This window comes from Balaenoptera ricei, chromosome 3, assembly GCF_028023285.1.
Source record: "Balaenoptera ricei isolate mBalRic1 chromosome 3, mBalRic1.hap2, whole genome shotgun sequence".
Lineage (NCBI taxonomy): Eukaryota > Metazoa > Chordata > Mammalia > Artiodactyla > Balaenopteridae > Balaenoptera > Balaenoptera ricei.
Genome location: NC_082641.1, coordinates 163,108,964 through 163,129,518, shown reverse-complemented (window position 1 = coordinate 163,129,518; position 20,555 = coordinate 163,108,964). Strand labels below are relative to the sequence as shown.

Here is a 20,555-nt window from a genome sequence, read left to right as displayed (position 1 = left end):
CCGTCTCCACGGCAGCGAGGCTTTGCTTTTGCTGGCAGTTCCCAGGTGACACTAGGGTTGGAGGGCTTCCGGCCGGAGGCTATTAGATGGAACACCCGGAAGGCGGAAGTCCTAAGACGGAAGTGGTCGAGAGGAACGGAGAATGGCGACGGCGACGGCGGCGGCGGCGGCGGCGGCAGGCTGGGTTTGGCGCTGGGGCTGGGGCCGGCGATGCCCGGGGAGGCCTGGGCTTCCCGGCCCCGGCCCTGGCCCCGCTACACTTCTACTTTTTCTCCTGTTTCTGGGGCCGGTGGCTGCCGACATAACTGACGGCAACAGTGAACACCTCAAACGGGAGCATTCGCTTATCAAGCCCTACCACGGTGAGGCCTGGGGCGGGAATGAGTTCAGGGTGAGGGCGAGGCTGGATGGGGTTGGGGAAGGGGTGCCCTTTCTTCTGGTCAGAGCAGTTCTGTGGGTTCCCTGCCTCTGGCAAAGCGAGTCCTGTCCTGGTCTTTTACGCACCTGTCTGCCCGTGTCTCTGCCCACAGGGGTCGGTTCCAGCTCCACGCTCCTTTGGGACTTCCAAGGCAGCACAATGCTCACGAGCCAGTACGTGCGTCTGACCCCTGACGAGCGCAGCAAAGAGGGCTCTATCTGGAACCACCTGGTGAGTGGTTCCCAAGAGGCTAGGCAGAGCATTAAGTAAGCCACTGCAGTCAGCAGCCTAAGCCTGAGCTTAGTTTGAAGGCCGCCCTTCCCTCCTCCGCCCCCTTCCCCATCTTGGTCACACCCGCCAGTGATAACAGGTAATGACAATTGAAGTAACCATGTGTCGTCAGGAGCTGTGCTTGACATTTCGTACACTCTTCTTACTTCATTCCTTCAAAAGCCATGTGAAGTAACTGATGTTATCTCTGTTTCACTGACTAAGAAGCTAAGACTCAGAGTTTAAAGTGCCTTCCCCAAAATCACATAGCCAGTAAGTAGTGGGGCTGTCGTCTGCCTGAACTGAACCCTCTCATTAGTGGGATAAATGGAACGAGTGGGGTCTTCATTGGGTATTTTTTGTGTGTTAGGCACTGACTTTAACGTGCCTTATTGCACTTAATTCTCAAACAGACTGATGTAGATGGCTATCCTGAGTTTTTGCAGAGCTAACAGACAGCGAATGGCATAAACAACGTTTAAACTCTGATCTGTCTCATCTCCAAGCCCAGCAATTCATTTGCTACACTTGACCCAGCCTGGACAGTGGAGGAACCCCTTAGAAATACTTGCAGACTCAGTCCCCTTCCTCAGTGCTTGACTGAGGGTCTAGTCATCAGTGGACTCATGGGCAGTTTAGTTTCTGTGACCTTTGCTGCAGAGGTTAGGGAGCCTCAGGTGACACTGGTGTGTCATATATAAGCAGTGGCCAAGATCAGCTGCTGCACAGACTCCACACCAAGGAAGGTCAGGAAAGAGGTGAAAGGGGAATAATTGGGGGCAGAATGTACTCCTTCCTCAGCCTGCCTGATCCCTACTGTTCCCATGGCCTAAGCTGTTGGCTAGTGTCCTAGTTTTCTTTGTCACCCTGCTCTTTGGTCCCTTCTGGATGACGTCCCCATTTAGTTCTGAGAGCCCACACTGTCCTTCTGTTGCCTCATCTGCCTGTTACCTCAGCTCCACCTCTCCTTCCAGCTAGGGGCATCTGGGGATACTTTGTTCAGCTTTCACTCTGATCCTCAGAGCCTGGGGTCTCTTGTGAAGGGATAAACATGCATTATGTCTGCGCAGTCCGGCCCCTAGTGCCTGGCATTTCCAGTCATTCGCTCTGTTAATTTTGTTCCAGCCTCTCTGGCTGCCTTCTTGCCTCAGGACCTTTGCACTCGTTCCCTCTGTCTGGGACACTGTCTCCAGGCTCTTCATGCTTGCTTGGTTTCTTCTCATCTGTTAAGTCTCAGCTCGAGTGCCACCCACTCAGAGAGTACTTCATTAACTACTTTATTTCCCCCGGAGTCACATTCTGTCACATTATTCTGTCATATAAATTTTTTTAAAAATTTTATTTTATATTATAGTTGATTTACAATGTTGTGTTTTAGGTGTACAGCAAAGTGATTCATTTATACATATACATATATCCATTCTTTTTTCAGATTCTTTTCCCATATGGGTTATTACAGAATATTGAGTAGAGTCCCCTGTGCTATACAGTAGGTCCTTGTTGTTTATTTTCTATACAGTAGTGTGTATTTGTTAATCCCAAACTCCTAATTTATCCCTCCCCCACGTTTCCCCTTTGGTAACCATAAGTTTGTTTTCAAAGTCTATGAGTCTGTTTCTGTTTCGTAAATAAGTTCATTTGTATCTTTTTTTTTTTTTTTTTACATTTCACATTGAAGTGATATCATATGTTGTTTGTCTTTCTCTGTCTGACTTACTTCACTTAGTATGATAATCTCTAGGTCTATCCATGTTGCTGCAAATGGCATTATTTCATTCTTTTTTATGGCTGAGTAATATTCCATTGTATATATGTACCACATTTTCTTTATCCATGTCAGTGGACATCTAGATTGCTTCCATGTCTTCGCTATTTTAAACAGTGCTTCAGTGAACATTGGGGTGCTTGTATCTTTTCAAATTAGAGTTTTGTCTGGGTATATGCCCAGTAGTGGGATTGCTGGATCATATGGTAGTTCTATTTTTAGTTTTTTAAGGGACCTCCATACTATTCTCCATAGTGGTTGTACCAGTTTACATTCCCACCAACAGTGTAGGAGAGTTCCCTTTTCTCCACACCCTCTCCAGCAATTATTGTTTATAGACTTTTTTTTTTAATAGTTATTTATTTGGTTGCGCTGGGTCTTTTAGTTGTGGCATGAGAACTCTTAGTTGCGGCATGCATGTGGGATCTAGTTCCCCTGACCAGTGATTGAATCCGGGCCCCCTGCATTGGGAGCACAGAGTCTTAACCACTGCGCCACCAGGGAAGTCCCTGTAGACTTTCTGATGATGGCCATTCTGACTGGTGTGAGGTGATACCTCATTGTAGTTTTTTTTTTTTTTATCCTTAGGTAGCTTTTTATTATATCATTCAAAGGAGCATATGATAAGAGAACAGTGGTATAAAGTGCTAAAGAAGATCAAGAGAGAGTTGACTTGTTGACTTCAGGCTGGGGTGAACATGGCTTCACGAAAGAGGTAGCCCATGAGCAGAAGTAGGTTCCTTCTTTCTCAAGAAACCAGAACCCCTTTTGCTTTCTCCCACAAAACATCCATTCAGAATACTATTCTTTGCCAAAAGGTAAAGTTTTGAAGTCATCTGAGGCCATCAAGGAATTACACAGCAAAAATCATGATAGGTTTCCAACTTTCTTCAACATGCAGGGTTATCTGCTCCTTCATGGAAGCTAGAATAGTGGTGGCTGTGGTCTCAGGTTCCACGCCTGGGCCAGTGGAGGCAGCTTCCTGATGGGTCTGTGGTTGCCTCTCCTCCACCAATGAGGCCTGCTCAGGAGCTGGCATTCCTCTTTCCAGGTTAGGCAGCAGCCGTTGTCACCCTGGGGATCAGGAACATCAGCAGGAGTTGCCTCTGCAGCACCCAAAAAAATTTAAAGAGTGCCTCAGCCGAGCGGCTTCCCGCCTTTCCTTCTCCCACCCGCTCCCTACCTGGAAGTGGCTCTCCTCCCCCCCGCCCCCCTGCCCCCCTGCCAGCAGCGGTGGCGGCCAACTTGCCCCTCTACCCTTGCCTGTGGTGCCACCCCAGAGCCCCCTCTACTGCCCAGAGGCCGCTGCCACCCACCTAGCCGCCTGCCTGCCTGCCTGCCCAGCCACCCCTCATTGTAGTGTTGATGTGCACTTCTCTAACGATCAGCGATGTTGAGCAGCTTTTCATGTGCTTCTTGGCCATCTGTCTGTCTTCTTTGGAGAATTGTCTATTTAGATCTTCTGCCCATTTTTTGATTGTGTTGTTTGTTTTTGATATTGAGCTGCCTGATCTGTGTGTATACTTTGGAGATTAATCCCTTGTCGGTTGCTTTGTTTGCAAATGTTTTCTCCCATTCTGTGGATTGTCTTTTTGTTTTGTTTATGGTTTCCTTTGCTGTGCAAAAGCTTTTAAGTTTAATTAGGTCCCATGTGTTTTTAGATAACTTTTTTTTTTGGCCTCACTGTGCAGCATGCAGGATGTTAGTTCCCCAACCAGGGATCGAACCCGGGCCCTCTGCAGTGGAAGCGTGATGTCGCAGCCACTGGACCGCCAGGGACGTCCCCATGTTTTCTGATAACTTTTAAGAATTACAATGTAGCCTTATATTTTTCAAGGAAGTGAGTTCAGCATAACATTAAAAAAAATTTTTTTTTTTAAAGTGAGGTACAAATAGTGCTGGAACTGCTAGAAATTGGTTCAGTCACAAGTAACTTAATTATGGTTGGAGGTAGTTGGTGGTTGGCAGTGTCACAGGCTGAGAGAATTCTGCACTTGCCTTCATCAGATTTTTCAGTCTGGAATATAATTGTGCTGTCTTTCTTCCCCCACCTCCTATTCAGTGGAAGCTAAATATTGCAATTTGAGATCCACTCTTTTATTTATTTATTTATTTATTTATTTTTTGTATCTTTATTGGAGTATAATTGCTTTACAGTGTTGTTAGTTGCTGCTGTATAAGAAAGTGAATCAGCTGTATGTATACATATATCCCCATATCCCCTCCCTCTTGAGCCTCCCTCCCACCCTCCCTAACCCACCCCTCTAGGTTGTCACACAGCACCGAGCTGGTCTCCCTGTGCTGTTCAGCAGCTTTCCACTAGCCATCCATTTTACATTTGGTAGTGTATATATGTCAGTGCTACTCTCTCACTTCCTCCCAGCTTCCCCTTCCCGCCCTGTGTCCTCAAGTCCATTCTCTACGTCTGTGTCTTTATTCCTGCCTTGCCACTAGGTTCATCAGTACTGTTTTTTTAGATTCCATATATGTGTGTTAGCATACGGTATTTGTTTTTCTCTTTCTGACTTACTTCACTCTGTATGACAGACTCTAGGTCCATCCACCTCATTACAAATAACTCAATTTCGTTCCTTTTTATGGCTGAATAATATTCCATTGTATATATGTGCCACATCTTTATCCATTCATCTGTCGATGGACACTTAGGTTGCTTCCGTGTCCTGGCTATTGTAAATAGTGCTGCGGTGAACATTGTGGTACATGACTCTTTTTGAATTATGGTTTTCTCAGGGTATATGTCCAGTAGTGGGATTGCTGGGTCATAATGGTAGTTCTATTTTTAGTTTTTTAAGGAAGCTCCATACTGTTCTCCATAGTGGCTGTATCAATTTACATTCCCACCAACAGTGCAGGAGGGTTCCCTTTTGAGATCCACTCTTTTAAAGACTATGAATAAGCCCAAATTGTACATCATTTTAAAAAATTGAACTTGTATTTTCATTTCATTTCCCACACAGAATTTTATCTATTTTTTTTTTAAAACAACCCTGCAGAGTAGGTTCTTTCTTTTTCTTTCTTTCTTTCTTTCTTTCTTTCTTTCTTTCTTTCTTTCTTTCTTTCTTTCTCTCTCTCTCTCTCTCTCTTTCTTCCTTCCTTCCTTCCTTCCTTCCTTCCTTCCTTCCTTCCTTTCTTTCTTTCTTTCTATTTATGGCTGTGTTGGGTCTTTGTTTCCGTGCGAGTGCTTTCTCCAGTTGCGGCAAGTGGGGGCCATTCTTCATCATGGTGCACGGGCCTTTGACTATCACGGCCTCTCTGGTTGCGGAGCACAGGCTCCAGACGTGCAGGCTCAGTAATTGTGGCTCACGGGCCTAGTTGCTCCGCGGCATGTGGGATCTTCCCAGACCAGGGCTTGAATCCCTGTATTGGCAGGCAGACTCTCAACCACTGTGCCACCAAGGAAGCCCCCTAGAATTTTATCTTAATGCAGTATATTTAATGCTTGAAAATTTTACTGATTAGACTATCATGTTCCTCTGCAAATAAAATAAGTGTAATAATTTAAGCTTTTAACCTTGTTGGGACCTTGAAATTAAGTTTTAATATTTTCTTTGGGATTATTATAATTATCATTGGTATACAGTTGATCAAAAGAAATGCCTTACACATTACACAATTTTTGAATAATTATTACACAAAGTAAACATTTATTGAAATGCATCTCATCCAACTGTCATCTCCCCACCCCCATTTGGTGGATGTCATTGTCAGAATGAGAAGCTTTAGCATGACTTCTGTTTTTTGTTTTTATCTGTGTGAATGCTGAGAACTTGTGTTTGCTTAAATAGTAGATGGAGATGCAGGGAGTTTTGTTATAGCAGGGTCACTCAATGTTTTGAATTTCTTTGGTTTATAAACCCTAAATCATGTAGTGATTTTTCATCAAAAATTTTAACAATGTATCAGCTGACTGTAGATTAGCTCTGCCTTGATGTGGATAGACCTAGAGACTGTCATACAGAGTGAAGTAGGTCAGAAAGAGAAAAACAAATATCGTATAATATCGTTTATATGTGGAATCTAGAAAAATGGTACAGATGAACTTATTTGCAAAGCAGAAATAGAGTCACAGATGTAGAGAACAAACTTACAGGAGATTGGGGTTGACATATATGCACTACTATAGACAATATAAAATAGATAACTAATGAGAACTACTGTATAGCACAGGGAGCTCTACTCAGTGGTCTGTGGTGACCTAAGTGGGAAGGAAATCCAAAAAAAGAGTGGATATATATATACATAAAGCTGATTCACTTTGCTATACAGCAGAAACTAACACAACATTGTAAAGCAACTATACTCCAATTAAAAAAAAAAAAGGATTAGGTCTGCCTTTCACTTTGTTGCAAGCCAAGACACAGAAACTACCTAACTGTAAAATGGTCTGTGACCGCCAATGATTGATTCTGATTTAGTTGGCCTGGAGGAGGGCCAGGGCATTAAGATTTCTGAGCTCCCCATGTGGCTCAACTGTGCAGCCAGGATGGAGGACCATGGCCGTGTCATGTTCTGCCCTCAAAATCAGCTTCTACATCAGTTCTAGCCCGTACCTCATCTGCTTAAAATCCTTCTTTATATTGTCTGTATCACAGTATTCTGTCTGATGATCCTGCAGTCTTACCTGCAGTACACGGAGACTTTCTAAGGCTGGGATAGTCTTGGAGGTATTGGTTTCTAGGTCCTCAGCTTCCATGGGTACTCTTACCTGAAACTGATCTCCCTGCAAACATGCCAGGGACAGGAGGGGAGGTTTTCCTTTCCCACCTTCCAGTGCATCATTGCCCTTCTCAGAGGCACACCTCCCACCAGCTGGGGTCTTATCTCAGTGCATTGTTCCCAGGCATAGAAAACTCCTGGGCACCGAAGAGCCCATTTGAAATCTTGGTTTCTGGGCTGACTTTTGTGTATGTGAGATATGTTTTTAAGTTTTTTCAAATACATGAGGGCTTTTCTAGTTATCTTTATTTTATTTTATTTTTTTTTTAAATTTTTATTTATTTATTTATTTATTTATGGCTGTGTTGGGTCTTCATTTCTGTGCAAGGGCTTTCTCTAGTTGCGGCAAGTGGGGACCACTCTTCATCGCGGTGCGCGGGCCTCTCACTGTCGCGGCCTCTCTTGTTGTGGAGCACAGGCTCCAGACGCGCAGGCTCAGTAGTTGTGGCTCACGGGCCCAGTCGCTCCGTGGCATGTGGGATCTTCCCAGACCAGGGCTCGAACCCGTGTCCCCTGCATTGGCAGGCAGATTCTCAGCCACTGCGCCACCAGGGAAGCCCCCTAGTTATCTTTATTTTTTAAGTTATTGATATCTAGTTTAATTTCATCATGGTCAGGGAACAGGTTCTATGATTTCAATCCTTGGAGGTCTGTTGAGACTTGCAAACGGTCCTTCGAATGATCAGGATTTTGGGGAAACATTCCGTGTGTGCTTGTGAAGGATGTGGATTCTTTACTGCTTGAATGAAGTGTGCCATTTAGGTCCTTAGGTCATGTTTGCTGATTGGGTTCAAATCTCTATATCTTTCTGACATTTTTGCTTGTTTTTATCAGTTATTAGGAGAGGTGTATTAAAATGCCTGTGTATGGATTTGTCTTTATCTTTGTAGTCTGTCAGTTTCTGCTTTATATATTATTATTATTTTTTAAAATTTATTTATTTTATTTATTTATTTTTGACTGCGTTGGGTCTTTGTTGCTGCGCACGGGCTTTCTCTAGTTGCGGTGAGCGGGGGCTACTCTTCGTTGCGGTACAGGGACTTCTCATTGCAGTGGCTTTTCTTGTTGCAGAGCACGGGCTCTAGGCGCACGGGCTTCAGTAGTTGTGGCATGCAAGCTCAGTAGTTGTGGCTCGGGGGCTCTAGAGCGCAGGCTCAGTAGTTGTGGCACACGGGCTTAGATGCTCCGCGGCATGTGGGATCTTCCCGGACCAGGGCTTGAACCCGTGTCCCCTGCATTGGCAGGTGGATTCTTAACCACTGCACCACCAGGGAAGCCCCTGCTTTATATATTTTGAGACCAAAATTTTCCTGAAAAATGGAGTCCTTTGTTCTTAAGAAGAGTCCCCTTCTAAACTTTGTTATTGGCATAGCTGCACGAGATTGCTTTTGCTTAGTTTTTGCATGCAATATCTTTTTCTATCCTTTTCGTTTTCCCACTTCTTTATGTTTTAGAGTTGTCTCCTGTAAACAGCATAAAATTAGGCTTTTGGGCGGTTATTCGTTTATTTTTATTGTGGTAAAATACAATAACATAAAATTTACCATTTAACCTTTTATTGTTTTTTACTTTTAAATACTTTAATTTTTGAAGCCATTGTCTTCAGTACAATACTCAATGGCATTGGGACAGTTTTTTAAAATGTGATGGTCACCACGAAGGACGCAAGAATATACAATGCGGAAAAGACAGTCTCTTCAGCAAGTGGTGTTGGGAAAGTTGGACAGCTGCATGTAAATCAATGAAGTTAGAGCACACCCTCACACCATGTACAAAAATAAACTCAAAATGGCTTAAAGACTTAAATATAAGACATGACACCATAAAACTCCTAGAAGAGAACATAGGCAAAACATTCTCTGATATAAATCCTACCAATATTTCCTTAGGTCAGTCTCCCAAGGCAATAGAAATAAAAGCAAAAATAAACAAATGGGACCTGATCAAACTTATAAGCTTTTGCACAGCAAAGGAAACCATAAACAAAATGAAAAGAAACCTATGGACTGGGAGAAAGTATTTGCAAATGATGCGACCGACAAGGGCTTAATTTCCAAAATATACAAACAGCTTATACAATTCAATTACCAAAAAAAAAACCAATCCAATCAAAAAATGAGCAGAAAACCTAAATAGACATTTCTCCAAAGAAGACATACAGATGGCCAGTAGGCACATGAAAAGATACTCATCGTCTCTGATTATTAGAGAAATGCAAATCAAAACTGCAATGAGGTACCACCTCACACCGGTCAGAATGGCCATCATTAAAAAGTCTACAAATAATAAATGCTGGAGAGGGTGTGGAGAAAAGGGAACCCTCTTACACTGTTGGTGGGAATGTAAATTGGTGCAGCCAGTATAGAGATTCCTCAAAAAACTAAAAACAGATTTTCCATATGATCCGGCAATCCCACTCCTGGGCATATATCCAGACAGAACTCTAATTTGAAAAGATACATGCACTCCAGTGTTCATTGCAGTACTATTTACAATAGCCAAGACATGGAAACAACCTAAATGTCCATCGATAGATGAATGGATAAGGATGTGGATATACAGTGGAATATTACTCAGCTACAAAAAAGAATGAAGTAATGCCATTTGCAGCAACATGGATGGACCTAGAGATGATCATACTAAGTGAAGTAAGTCAGACAGAGAAAAACAAATATATCAGTTATATGTAGAATCTAAAATATGACACAAATGAACATATCTATGAAACAGAAACAGGCTCACCGATACAGAGAACAGACTTGTGATTGCCAAGGGGGAAGGGGGTGGGGGAGGGAAGGATTGGGAGTTTGGAATTAGCAGATGCAAACTATTATATATAGGATGGATAAACGACAAGGTCCTACTGTACAGCACAGGGAACTATATTCAATATCCTATGATAATCCATAATGGAAAATAATATGAAAAAGAGTATATGTATCTGTATAACTGAGTCACTTTGCTGTACAGCAGAAATTAACATTGTAAATCAATCTTCAATATTTAAAAAAATGTAAATACTGTAAAAAATGTAAATACTTTGATTACTGTAAATATGTATCTGCATGAAAAAATAAAATTTCTCAAAAAATTTTTTATTGTGGTAAAATATACATGACATAAAATTTACTATCTTAACCACTTTTCTTTTTATAATTAAAAAAAATAAATTTATTTATTTATTTTTGGCTGCATTGGGCCTTTGTTGCTGCGCACGGGCTTTCTCTAGTTGCGGCGAGTGGGGGCTACTCTTCATTGTGGTGCGCAGGCTTCTCACTGCCGTGGCTTCTCTTTTTGCGGTGCGCAGGCTCTAGGCATGCGGGCTTCAGTAGTTGTAGCGCTCAGGCTTCAGTAGTTATAGCTCACGGGCTTCAGTATTTGTGGCACGCAGCCTCAGTAGTTGTGGCTCATGGGCTCTAGAGCGCAGGCTCAGTAGTTGTGGTGCACGGGCTTCGTTGATCCACAGCATGTGGGATCTTCCCGGACCAGGGCTTGAACCCGTGTTCCCTGCAATGGTAGGCGGATTCTTAACCACAGCGCCACCAGGGAAGTCCCTTAACCACTTTCAAGTGTACAGTTTAGTGGCATTAAGTACATTCACCTTGTTGTGCAACCATCACCACCATCTATCTCCAGAACTTTTTCATCCTCCCAAGCTGAAACTGTACTCATTAAACACTAACTCCCCGCTCCCTGCCTCCCCACAGCCCCTGGTAACCACTATTCTGCTTTCTCTTTCTGAATTTGACTTTTCTAGGTACCTCATATAAATGGAATCATAGAATATTTGTCTATATCTGGCTTATTTCACTTAGCATAATATCTGCAAGGTTCATCCATGTTGTAGCATGTTTTAGTACTTCATTCCTTTTTATGGCCAAATAACATTCCTCTGTGTGTGTGTGTGTGTGTGTGCACGTGCGTGCGCACACACCACATTTTGTTTATCCATTCATCTGTTGGTGGACACTGGGTGGTTTCCACCTTTTGGCTATTGTGAACAGCGCTGCTACGTACATGGGTGGACATAGGTGGCTGTTGTAGTGCCTGTTTTCACTTTTTTTTGGTAAATACCTAGGAAGTGGAATTGCTGGGTCATATGGTAACTCTTTGTTTAACTTTTTGAGGACCACCAAACTGTTTTCCATAGCAACCACACCATTTTACATTCTCACCAGCAATGCATCAGGGTTCCAATTTCTCCGCATCTTTGCAATACTTATTTTCCATTTTTTTGATGATAGCCATCCAAATGGGTGTGGAGTGGTATCTTGTGGTTTTGATTTGCATTTCTCTAATGACTAATGATGTTGAGCGTCTTTTCATGTGATTAGCCATTTGTATATATTCTTCTATGAAAAAATGTGTATCCAAGTCGTTTGCCCATTTTTGAATTGGGTTTTTTGTTCAGTTTTAGGAGTTTTCTGTATCTTCTGGACATTATCAATATATGATTTGGAAATATTTTCTCTCAGTCTGTGGGTTGTCTTTTCATTCTCTTCATGTTCTTTGATGTGTAAAAGGTTTTAATTTTGATGAAGTCCAATTTGATTTTTTTGTTGTCTGTGCTTTGGTGTAATATCTAGGAAATTATTGCTAAATCCGGTGTTGTGAAGATTTTCCGTTTTTTTTTCTAAAGAGTTTTGTAGTTTTAGCTCTTAAGTTTAAGTCTTTGATCTGTTATTTATTTTTAAAATTAAACCTTTTATTTTGAGACAGTTGTAGATTCACATGCAGTTGTAAGAAAAAATACAGAGATTAAGAGGTACAGACTTCCAGTTATAAAATAAATAAGTCATGGGGATGTAAAGTACAGCATAGGGAATGTGGTCAATAATATTACAATAACTTTCTATGGTGACAGATAGTTACTAGACTTATTGTGGTGATCAATTCGTAATGTATGTAAATATCAATCCCTATGTGGTGCACCTGAAACTAATATTGTATGTGAACTGTACTTCATTTAAAAAAAAAAGAAGAAGAAAAGAAAATAATACAGGGAGATCATGTGTACCCTTACCAGCATTTAGTCTATCTACATTTAGTAAAATTACTGATACGTTTATTTGGGTTTAATCTGCCATCTTACTGTTTACTTTCTGTTTGTACTGACCTCTGTTCATTCTTCTCTCGGGTCTCGGCTTCTTTGGGGTTGGCTAATTTTTATTCCACTTTTACTCTTCTTTTAGCTTGAAAGTTCTGTGCTTATTTCCCAGTATTTTAATTGTTTCTCTGGAGTTTAAAGCACACATGTTTTACCAAAGTCTAATGATAACACGTACTTCTAACTCCTTCCAGGACGACGCAAGGCTTTTAGAACACTTTAACTCTTTTTACCCCGTTGTTATTAATCTTTCTGTTTTAAATCACGCAAAGCATTATTGTTTTATGCAGTCAAATATTTATTTAGATTTTTAGTCTCATATCTACTTTAGTCATTGTTCTTCATTCCTTCGTGAATCTCTGACTTTACATCTGGATCCGGATCACTTTTCTTCTCCCTGAAGAATGAAAGATAGCTTTTTTCTTTTTTTTAATGAATTTATTTATTTATTTATTTATTTTTATTTTTGGTTGCATTGGGACTTTGTTGCTGTGTGCGGGCTTTCTTTAGTTACGGCGAGCGGGGGCTACTCTTTGTTGCAGTGAGCAGGCTTCTCATTGCGGTGGCTTCTCTTGTTGCGGAGCACGGGCTCTAGGCGCGTGGGCTTCAGTAGTTGTGGCTCAGAGGCTTAGTGGTTGTGGCTGTGGGCTCTAGAGCACAGGCTCAGTAGTTGTGGCGCACAGGCTTAGTTGCTCCGTGACATGTGGGATCTTCCCGGACCAGGGCTCAAACCCGTGTCCCCTGCATTGGCAGGCGGATTCTTAACCACTGCGCCACCAGGGACACCCCTGTGTTTGCAAGATTTTTTTGCTGAAATGTGAGGCTTGGGTGAGTCTGTTTAGTCTAATTTCAGGGATTGTGAGGACTCATAGCTGAGCTACAATCCCTGGGAAGCCTTTCTCATTCATTCTTACTTTTCAGTTGCAGTTTTTGTCATCTCAGTCCAAAGCAAGACTGGTTCACCAGGCCTTCCATCCGCTCATCAGGTCTTGGACTTAGATTCCGTGCCCATATGTCCTTGAGACCTGGTTCTTATCACCTCACAGTTGCCCCCTCCAGAATCTGCAGGGTCTCCCAGAGCCAATGAACTGTCAAGAACTTGAAGGGCTGACTTCACACTGTGTCAGGCTGTAGTGCAGGTGCCTGCTAACCCTGTGTTCTCAGGGGCCGGGTCTCCTCACCTGGGCTCCTGGTGCCCAGGCCCAGAACAGTGAATCTGGTAAATCAGTGGTGCACAAGCCAGATCACCCACAATGGGACATAGGGTTTTTATTTTTCATTTGAGTTTTTTCTAATTACAGAAGTAATATGTTCAATACAGAAGATTCAGACATAGAAAGTAGACGTTCCCCTCCCAGAGTTAGCTTTCATTAATGTTGGTTCATATTTCTTTCATTTCCTTCTTTCTCTACACATATCCTAACTTCTTTCTTTTTCAAAAATGAGCACATAGTGCTGATACTGTTTTGCAACTTATCTTTCCTCTCTTAGTATCTTTAATATCTTGATCTTGAACTGTAAGTGCTTATGGATCTCCCTCGTTCTGTTAAAAAGCTGCCTCAGCAGCCTTGGGATACTCTGTGGCCTCCCACTCCCGACCTGGGAGGCCCAGCAGCCCCTCCCTCCCTGCTGAGAACGCTGGGGGGTCAGTTGGTCAGTGACACTCGTGACCCTGCTGCCTGGCCCTGTTCTGAGTGTCATCTCGGTGCAGGGTCTGTGCCGGGTCACCTCCATCTGGCAGACAAGCCTGGGGAGCTCTGAGCAGCCCTCTGCTCTCCCTCTAGCCTTGCTTCCTCAAGGACTGGGAGATGCACGTTCACTTCAAAGTCCATGGCGCAGGGAAGAAGAATCTCCATGGTGACGGCATTGCCTTGTGGTATACCCGGGACCGCCTGGTGCCAGGTAGGGTGGCACTCGCACAGGTGGGACCTGTGCGTCTGTGGCCAAGGATCCTCCACTCTGCACCCCCTTGTTAGGGTGCTGCTGCTCCTCTTTGAGGAAACCTGGGACCTGGGGGCAACTGGAGGGAGCGTCCTTTTAGAAGATGACCCTGTGGCCCAACTCTGTGCCCCATTGTGGCCTGGTGTTCTACACCAGCTAAGAATGCTTTTACCATTCTACCGTTTTATTTTATTTTATTTATTTAGGCTGCGCCGGGTCTTAGTTGCAGCACGTGGGATCTTTAGTTGCAGCATGTGGGCTTCTTAGTTGTGGCATGCATGCTGGTTCTAGTTCCCCAACCAGGGATCGAACCTGGGCCCCCTGCATTGGGAGCACGGAGTCTTACCCACTGGACCACCAGGGAAGTCCCTCTACCATTTTAAAAAGGATAAAACAGGGAAGACTGTGTGATAGTGACCATCTGTGGCCCACAAAGCCTAAAATGTTTGCTGTCTGGCCTTGGACAGAAGGGTTAAGGGATGGTTCTTACTGCAATGGCCACCTGGTTATCACAGGTTGGGTATCCCCTTGTCACCTGACACCTCAGAGCACATAGGCAGGTGCTGTTCCTTCACAGTTCAGGCTTCAAACTTGAGTCCTCTCTGCCACACCCCTGAGACCACCCTCCAGTCCCCCACCCGACCCCCACTTAGAGATCCCTTCTCTTTCCTGGGAGAATGACCACAGATTAACCCACCCATGCTGGCATTACTTTGTCCTTCAGGTATCCATGGGACAACTCCAGTTTCTCCCGTTACAGGAGCATCTCCTTCTAATTCCAGGGCCTGTGTTTGGAAGCAAAGACAATTTCCATGGCTTAGCCATCTTCCTGGACACGTATCCCAATGATGAGACCACAGAGGTAGGCCCCTGCTCTCCTGCAGAGCAGGACGGGACTTCTCCCTGGTCCCTGCATGAGAGGAGCCTCCAGGGATCAGGGTGGTGGGTGCCCTGAGGCCTCCCACGGGCTGGGCTGGCCTCAGAGTAACCTGCGTCTTGTTTCAGCGTGTGTTCCCGTACATCTCCGTGATGGTGAACAATGGCTCCCTGTCCTACGACCACAGCAAGGATGGCCGCTGGACCGAGCTGGCAGGCTGCACGGCTGACTTCCGCAACCGCGATCACGACACCTTCCTGGCCGTGCGCTACTCCCGGGGTCGCCTGACGGTGAGTGGGCGGGAGGGGTGGCTCTGGGGGGGCTCGGGAAGGTGGGCAGGCTGGCCCCAGGCTACCCTTGACCTGCTGGTCGGCTGCAGGTGATGACTGACCTGGAGGACAAGAACGAGTGGAAGAACTGCATTGACATCACGGGCGTGCGCCTGCCCACTGGCTACTACTTCGGAGCCTCGGCCGGCACCGGCGACCTGTCTGGTGAGTGTGTGGGCTGAGCGAGGCGTCAAGTCTCAGTCTGACCTTCCCTGGTCTTTTGGGAGCTTGTGACACAGCCAGTCCCTTTCCTCCTTGATCTTCCTTCATTTGATTCCACGCTTGCCTGGTTTTCTTCCTCCTCTTCCCATATCCATGAGCAGTCCCTCAGCCGCCATCTCTCTCTGTCCTCTAGGGGCTGGGGGGCTTTGAATCTGGATGCAGTGGACCCCCAGCTTTCTATCTCCAGACCTGTGTCACCAGCGTCCTGCTCAGCATCTCCGCCTGGTGCCAAGCAGGCCTCTCAGCCTTCACACACCCACAGCCAGAGATAGAAACGAACCTCTGTCCTTGTAGTTGCTCAGGTCAAAACACCTTGGTATCATTCTGGTCTCTGCTTTTTCTCTCACACGCCGCCTCCCATCCATTGGCTGGTCCTGCTGGCTTTGTCTTCTCCCTGCCTCAGACCACTTTTTTCCCTTCCTTTACTGCCGGCAGGTCCGGGCCACCATCCTCCCTCTCTCGGACAACCACAGGAGCCTCCCGAGGGTCCCTCCTCCCACGCCAGCCCCAACAGTTTCTCCCAGCACAGCAGCAGAGCTGCTCCTCCCACCTCCCTTCCAGCGGTGATCTGCCAGGCCTGTGTGCCGCCTTCCCACCCCCTTCCCTCTGGCTCATCCTCCCTGCTCCCTGGTGACACTGCCCCTAGCCGCTCTTCAGACCCACGCCTGCCCTCCTGCCTTGGGCCTTTGTGCTTGCATCTCTCCCTTGGCTTCTCCAGGTCTCGCCCAGATGTCACTTCCTCAGTGGGACTGTCCCTGATTCCCTCATTTAAAGTCGCATACACACATCCCAGTCCCCTGCACACTTCCCATCACCTTTCCTAGCTTTGTTTTTCTTCATAGCACTTAACCATCCTGGAATTTGCCATGTAATTTATTTCATTATCTGTGTCCCCCTCACTGAATTGTAAGCTTCACAGAGTCAGGGCTCTGTCTCGTTTGGCCTACGGTGAGTGCTATAAGCATTGGGTTGCTGCCTGCCTGCACAGGCCTCTTGGAGCCACCAGGCCTGGGTGGCACTTGATGTTGGCCTTTGGCCTTGGTCCTTAGTCCCTTCTCAGGGCCCTTGGGAGGCACCAAGCCTGGGGCTGGCTCCTGCCTACCAGAGCTAGGAAGCAATGTGGAGAACCAGTCAGAGGCTTGTTTATTGTCAGGATAGATGTTTCCAGGGCCTGTGAGCCAGCACCGTTCAGGAGCCTGCCCCTCACCATGCAAATGTCTGGGTCCACCCTGTCCCAGTGTCTATTTGGGGGGGGGGGTTTGTTTTAAAGTTTTTAATGTGGAAATTCCGATTGTATACCCATAAGAGGGGAGGTGTTCTAATAAGCCCCTTGTTGCTGTTAACCAGCTTCAGTAATTACCAGCTCATGGCCCGTCTTGTTCCATCTGACAGTGTTTCAGCAGGTGTCCTGAGAAGGTTCTGGGAACAGAGCCAGATCTGTGGCAGGTGGATATTCTCTAAGGCTGTTTAGAGAGGCCCCGGGAAGGGCAATGGAGGGAGCCATGCACACAGTAGTGTCTGACCGTTAGTTGGAGGGTTGTGCACACCAGCCTCCCATCAGGCATCACATGCGTGAAGGCACGTGGTGTGTTCTTAGATAAGTAGCGGTCTCTTTCCCCTTTTATACAACTGGGACCATCGGGCATTTGGGAGTTGAAGGGATCTTGTCAAGTTCATGCACCCAGGGAACGGCAGAGCTCAGATGGGACCTGCTGCCTGACTCCAGAGTCTGTGCTTGTCCCTGGGCTTCCAGGGGCTGCACGTACTGGTGTCAGGTATGGCTGGGCTCTGCCCAATCCAGCCGTGGGGGTCCTTGCTCTTTAGGCTCTCCCTTTTCTGGACCTTTCCTCAGATTCTAGTCAGTTAGCTGAGCTGATAGCTGGAGTCAGGCTGACCGGGACCCTTGTCTTGGTTCTGAGCCTCACCCTCCCCATCTCAAAAATGGGGTGGTCAGTTATTGTCAGTGTCATTTAGAGGTTCTCTCCTGCCCATACTAGTTGGACCCAGGCCTTTCTCAAGCCTCCTCAGGTACAGTTGCTTGACTGTGTGTCTGGCTGAGCTTTCAGCTGGCTGCCAAGTCGTTCGTCTGCATCCTGTATTTGGGTCTCTGTGACAGGAACGTTGGGGGGCTGCCTGCCCTTGGGAGGATCAGGCTTCTCAACCAGTCATAGAACAATGTGTGGGTCCTTATCTGGTTCTGTTTTCAAAGACATACTATCTGCAAGCAATACGCCTGTGCCTTGTCTGTACTTTCTCATTTATATGCCTTGATAATCATGCAAGATGGAGATTACCACCTGCATTTACAAATGAGGAAACTGAGCCTCAAAGAGGACAGCAGAGCCAGGATTAGACCCAATGATTTTGATTGTAAAACTCCTACTTTTTCCTGTCCGCTCTGCCTCCTTCCAGGTTTCTTGTTGCTGAGTTCTGGAGGTGTTCCAGCCCCTGGAATGCTGCCTGCTGGGGGCTGCTGGGCTCTCCCCAGGGAACCTGGCTACTTTATGTGGTGGGGGGGGCGGCCGTTGGGCCATGTGCGCCGAAGCGGCTCCAGGCCCCTTAGAAGCTAACTCTCATCCTTCAGACAATCATGACATCATCTCCATGAAGCTGTTCCAGCTGATGGTGGAGCACACGCCTGACGAGGAGAACATTGACTGGACCAAGATCGAGCCCAGCGTCAACTTGCTCAAGTCGCCCAAAGGTATGCACTTGCAGCCCCTCCCAGTGGGGCCTGGGCCGGCTCGGGCAAGTGCCCGGGGTCCATCTGCCCTTCCCTGGTCCAGCCAGGCCCTTGGATCAGCAAATAGTGCTCATTAGCAGGTGTGTGAGCACCTGGTGTCTGCATCCTCCTGCACTCAGTGCTGGGATAACGGCCAGTGAAGCCAAAGGGGCTGTTTGTTGGTGTGTGTGGTGCATTGGGCACTCTGATACCTCAGTGCGCAGCCTCAGTGAACGGCCTGGAAGTAGGTCCTGTGACTGCTGGGAGAGGTGATCCTAAGGCTTCCTCAGCTAGAAAGAGGTAAAAAGGCAAGATGTGAACTTGAGTTTTGGCAAAACCCCAAGCCTGAGTTCTTCCCAGAGTACTAGTCAGCCACCGCTTCGTCCTCACAGAGCAAGGGTTCTCGTGGGGGAAGTGAGGCCCCTGTGTGTGTGTGTGTGTGTGTGTGTGTGGCAAAATCTATCCCAGGAGCCCCAGAGTTGTGCATGTGGGCCCAGCAGGTGATAGAGCACCAGTGGAACCCAACATTTTATGTGACATCTCACTTTTTTAAGATTCAAGTTGCTTTTAAATGTTTTGGGGGCCAAACAAATCCTGCCATAGACCAGTTTTGTGACCTTTGGTTGAAGGCTTTCTGCTGCCAAGGGTTTTCGGACACATCATCTGCTCCAGCCCACCCAGCAACCCCATGCAGTTGGCCAAGCAGGGGTTAACTCGTTTTCAGACGGGTGGACCCATTGGGGTAGAGGGTCAAAGCAGAAGGATGGGGGTTGGGGGTCGGGGCCCTGGGAGACCCCCTAGGAGACAACGACCGAACGCATCCAGATGTAAATGAGGGCAGCCTGTGGCCAGGGCTGTGTTTCTTCAGATGGGGACCTCAGACCACTGCATTGGGCTGGGGGTGGGCTTGTGAAAGCAGGTCCTGGGCCTGCCTCAGGCTGTCAAGGAGACCCGAGGAGTCCAGTGTTCACCAGTTTCTTGTAGCAGAAAGCACCTCACCCTGGATCCTTGGGAGCCTTGATCCCTGGGAACCTTGGTCCCAGTGAGGTTGGACAATCTCTGTGCATGCCCCTGCCCCTCACTGGTGCGGTGTGAGCAGGCCACAGCTGACGCCTCTAGGGTGGGTGTGGGGACCTAAACGGTCTGTCGCCCTGCTCCCCCGTCTCCTGGGAGCCCGTCCGACCTCTCATTCCCCCCTCTCTCCTCCCTCAGACAACGTGGACGACCCGACGGGGAACTTCCGCAGCGGGCCCCTGACGGGGTGGCGGGTGTTCCTGCTGCTGCTCTGCGCCCTCCTGGGCATCATCGTGTGTGCCGTGGTGGGGGCCGTGGTGTTTCAGAAGCGGCAGGAGCGGAACAAGCGTTTCTACTGAGCAACGGGTGCTCGGCTTGGGGAAGGGCCCTGGCGCTAATGTGAACTTTTTTTTTTAACTAGGATTATAAAAGAAAAATAAGATGATCTTATTTCTTAACCATTTCAAAGAAATAATTAAAGAAGTATTTTCGTACATTTTGCTTCTTGCCCAGTGGGGACAGGCTTCAGGGCTGGGGAAAAAGGGTTTGACATCCCCACAGCTGGGGGCAGAGGCCCTTGCCCTATGCTAGCCTCTCAGGAGCAGGGGGTCTGTGCCTGGTGCTGGGCCGAGACGCCCGCAGGTGGCTGTTGAACACTGGAGGCCCCCAGACCACACTGGGGTGGGCACCTGAGGACATGACCAGTGATCTTGTTCTGTGCTGTGTGGTGTGTGTGACAGAAGAGGAGGCCAGCTGGGGGGCTTGGGCCTTCCTGTTCGCCCTCTGAGCTTCTTTCCAAGGCAGACCCTCGGGGGAGGCTGGAGGAGCCGTTTGGTGGGGCCCAGAGTGTGACGGTTTGCTAAATAAAGTGAAATAACCAACCTCAGCTGTGTGGCTGTCCTAAGAGACTTGCTTTTCTTTTCTTCAAATGACTTCCAGCTGGCCACGCTTTATAGCTCCTAGCCTCGTCCCCTCAGGCCTGCGGCACAGCCCCAGGAGGCAGGTGCTGTGGTCCCCATTTCCCAGGTAGGGAATCACAGCTCTTGCAGGTCAAGCAAAATGTGCCCAGTGTCACACAGCTGGTGGCGTCATGGGGGCGGGGCCTGCGCCATCTCCACGTTCCCTGGGCCTCTGTGTGAAAGGATCCAGTGAG

At 46.8% G+C, this 20,555-nt stretch overlaps 1 protein-coding gene across 1 annotated transcript; it reads left to right on the top strand.

Moving 5' to 3' along the window:
* Nucleotides 1-20,288, top strand: LMAN2 (lectin, mannose binding 2). The gene is made up of 8 exons (XM_059917804.1): nucleotides 1-362; nucleotides 531-649; nucleotides 14,082-14,199; nucleotides 15,021-15,100; nucleotides 15,244-15,405; nucleotides 15,495-15,609; nucleotides 18,251-18,370; nucleotides 19,601-20,288. The coding sequence occupies exons 1-8, from the start codon at nucleotides 143-145 to the stop codon at nucleotides 19,759-19,761; spliced, it is 1,095 nt and encodes a 364-aa protein (XP_059773787.1). The 5' UTR covers nucleotides 1-142; the 3' UTR covers nucleotides 19,762-20,288.
* The last annotated feature ends 267 nt before the right edge of the window (nucleotides 20,289-20,555 follow it).